General features: G+C 52.9%; 1 protein-coding gene across 1 annotated transcript in view; it reads right to left on the reverse strand.

Annotated features, from left to right (window-relative positions):
* The window catches only part of TLN2 (talin 2), a 454,271-nt gene that overhangs the window by 38,103 nt on the left and 413,767 nt on the right, over positions 1-2,401 (reverse strand). Inside the window, exon 51 of the mRNA XM_007458874.1 lies at positions 1,974-2,159. Within this exon, the coding sequence (XP_007458936.1) occupies positions 1,974-2,159 (186 nt within the window). The remainder of the gene's footprint in view (positions 1-1,973; positions 2,160-2,401) is intronic.

The following is a 2,401-nucleotide window of genomic DNA, read 5'->3' on the forward strand; positions in this document are numbered from 1 at the left end:
ATTTTGTGGTCAATAAAGAGTCAGTTATAATGACTGCTAGTAACGCAGAAACAGTCACGTAACATTAATTGTAATCAGAGATATAAAATTGTATCTGACATGGACGTATGGACATGAAAGGAAGACCAGAAAGAAACAGACACGAGAATAAACTTATGGTATAGGGAAGTCTGCATCCCCACCGGAGCAATTAGTGTAATCCTGTCTCTGATGAGTCAGTATGGGACCTACTGCACCTCCGTTTCTGCCCTGCTCAGCCCCAAAGGTGGTGTTCAAATATGGCCACGTGGCCCTCTGCTTGGCACAGAGGGTTCCTTCTTGACCCACCAGTAGGCATCCCTGGCTTTCTATATGTTCTTATTGTATGCCCTTTCTGGCAAGCTCACATTAGGAGAATTCCTTTACCCTTCCCATCTAAGGTTGAACGACAGAACATACATGCCAGCCCTTCCAAAACTATGAGGTGCCCTGCGTATACACCATGGTGGCCTTCAGGCCATATCTGGCTAGTAAATACTGTTCTTTTTTGTTTTTTTAAGAGTTTTTTTGTTTGTTTTTGATGTGGGCCATTTTTTAAGTCTTTATTGAATTTGTTACAACATTGCTTCTGTTTTTCATGTTTTGGTTTTTTGGCCCCAGTGGCATGTGGGATCTTAGCTCCCTGACCAGAGATTGAACCCGTACCCCCAGCACTGGAAGGCTAAGTCTTCGCCACTGGACCGCCAGGGAAGTCCCTGGTAAATACTGTTCTGACGGAGGCCGTAACCCCTTTGGGGAATTATCGCTTCTGCCAGGGCAGATTCCACTGAGCGCATCAAAACTGTACTTGTGGCCTCAGGAGAGTCTAAACTCCCCAGCCCAGCGCACTCAGTCCTCAGGACAGTGGCCCAACCTTCTTGCCGCCCTCTGCTCCCCGCCCTCCCCGCCGCCTACCCCTGTTCCCCACGCTCTACCCTCCCCCACACCCAGGAGACCAGGAAATGCGGTGCTTTTCCCCACACCCAGCCCTTCAGCCTGGCTGCCTCCCCCTGCCTCTGCCCAGGGACCCCAGCCCACCCTACCCTTTGCCAAGGAACCTGAGAGGCCATCGTCCGACCCTGCACCAGCTCTCCCCACAACTCACTGCACCGCAAAGAAGGGCCCTGTTGCTGAGGACACTGAGCTGCAACAGCTGCTCTTCCCTTTCTGTGGTTCAGCCCCATCTGCCCACCACGGCATGGGGGTCATCGGTCCATCACGGAGCAGAAGTCAGGGCCCCTGGGCCACAGCTGTCCCTAAAGGGTGGAGGGCTGGGGTGGAGGTGCTCAATGGTGGGCTCTTACGGCTCTCTGGCTTAACAGATCAAAAATAAAGTGAAGGTCATAAAGCTCAGGTCTCCCCAGCTCCCTCCATGGGCACTGGCTTAGCGCAGTGGCCCCTGCTGTCTCCCCAAGGATCAGAGGAGCTGCTCCAAGACGTCTGGCACAGAGAGCAAAAAGGCAGATCCCTGACGTTCTACGTCTGGCTCCTCTCACTCACTGCCTCACCCAATTATGGCAACACCCCTCTGGGGGCAGAATGGCTGCTGACCTATGGAAGCAGGAAAGGGTGCAGGATGACAAGGGGTGTGGTTTTCCTTTGAAGGCCCTGGAACAAAATGCCACACGCCCGCTTTACTACTGCCAGAGCGGCCTCCACTACAGCCCCTGTAAGAAGGTGCCCGCCTATTTAGGAAGAACTGAGAGGTAAAGTGGGAGGGTCAGTCAGCAGGCCTACTCCATGCCCTCTCAGACACAAAACTGCCCGCAGAGTCACCTCCAGAGGGCTGACGGGCACACCTGTCTTCCCGTGTAGCCTATTACACACACAGGTTAAGGTACCGAGCGGCTCCCTTCTACACGTGGCCAGCCCCTCCCCCTCTCCAAACTGAACCCAACAGCTCAACCGTGACCAAACACTACCCTACCCACCCCAAACAACGCCAAGGCCTTTACCTTGCAAGCTGTCAACATATCTGACACGGCCTTCCGGCTCAGGTTGGCGGTGGCAATCACGTCCTCCTGTCGACACGAGTTCCCAGCTGCCACGGCTTTGGCTGTTGCCATGGTGATGCCTTTGGTCATCCTGATGGATTCTTCAGGTGATGATGTCTTTTCAGGTACCTCTTTGGACTGGAATACCTGGAAGTTAGAAATCGAAGTGCTGAAAAAATCAAAAAGGGAAGGACAGAAATAACTTATGCCTCCCCTACCGGCTGCGGCTCAGTGTCTGAAAACCAAGCCAGCCACGGGAAGAAACCGTCAAATGGCAGGAAATTAGAAATTTGAATACAGTAATATCATTCTTGCTTTCAAGATTCCGGCGTGGATAAGCCTCACACACCTGTACTCGGCACTCATGGGGACAACGTGGGGAGGGAGAA

The sequence above is a fragment of the Lipotes vexillifer genome, unplaced genomic scaffold, assembly GCF_000442215.2.
Source record: "Lipotes vexillifer unplaced genomic scaffold, Lipotes_vexillifer_v1.1 scaffold102, whole genome shotgun sequence".
Taxonomy (NCBI): domain Eukaryota; kingdom Metazoa; phylum Chordata; class Mammalia; order Artiodactyla; family Lipotidae; genus Lipotes; species Lipotes vexillifer.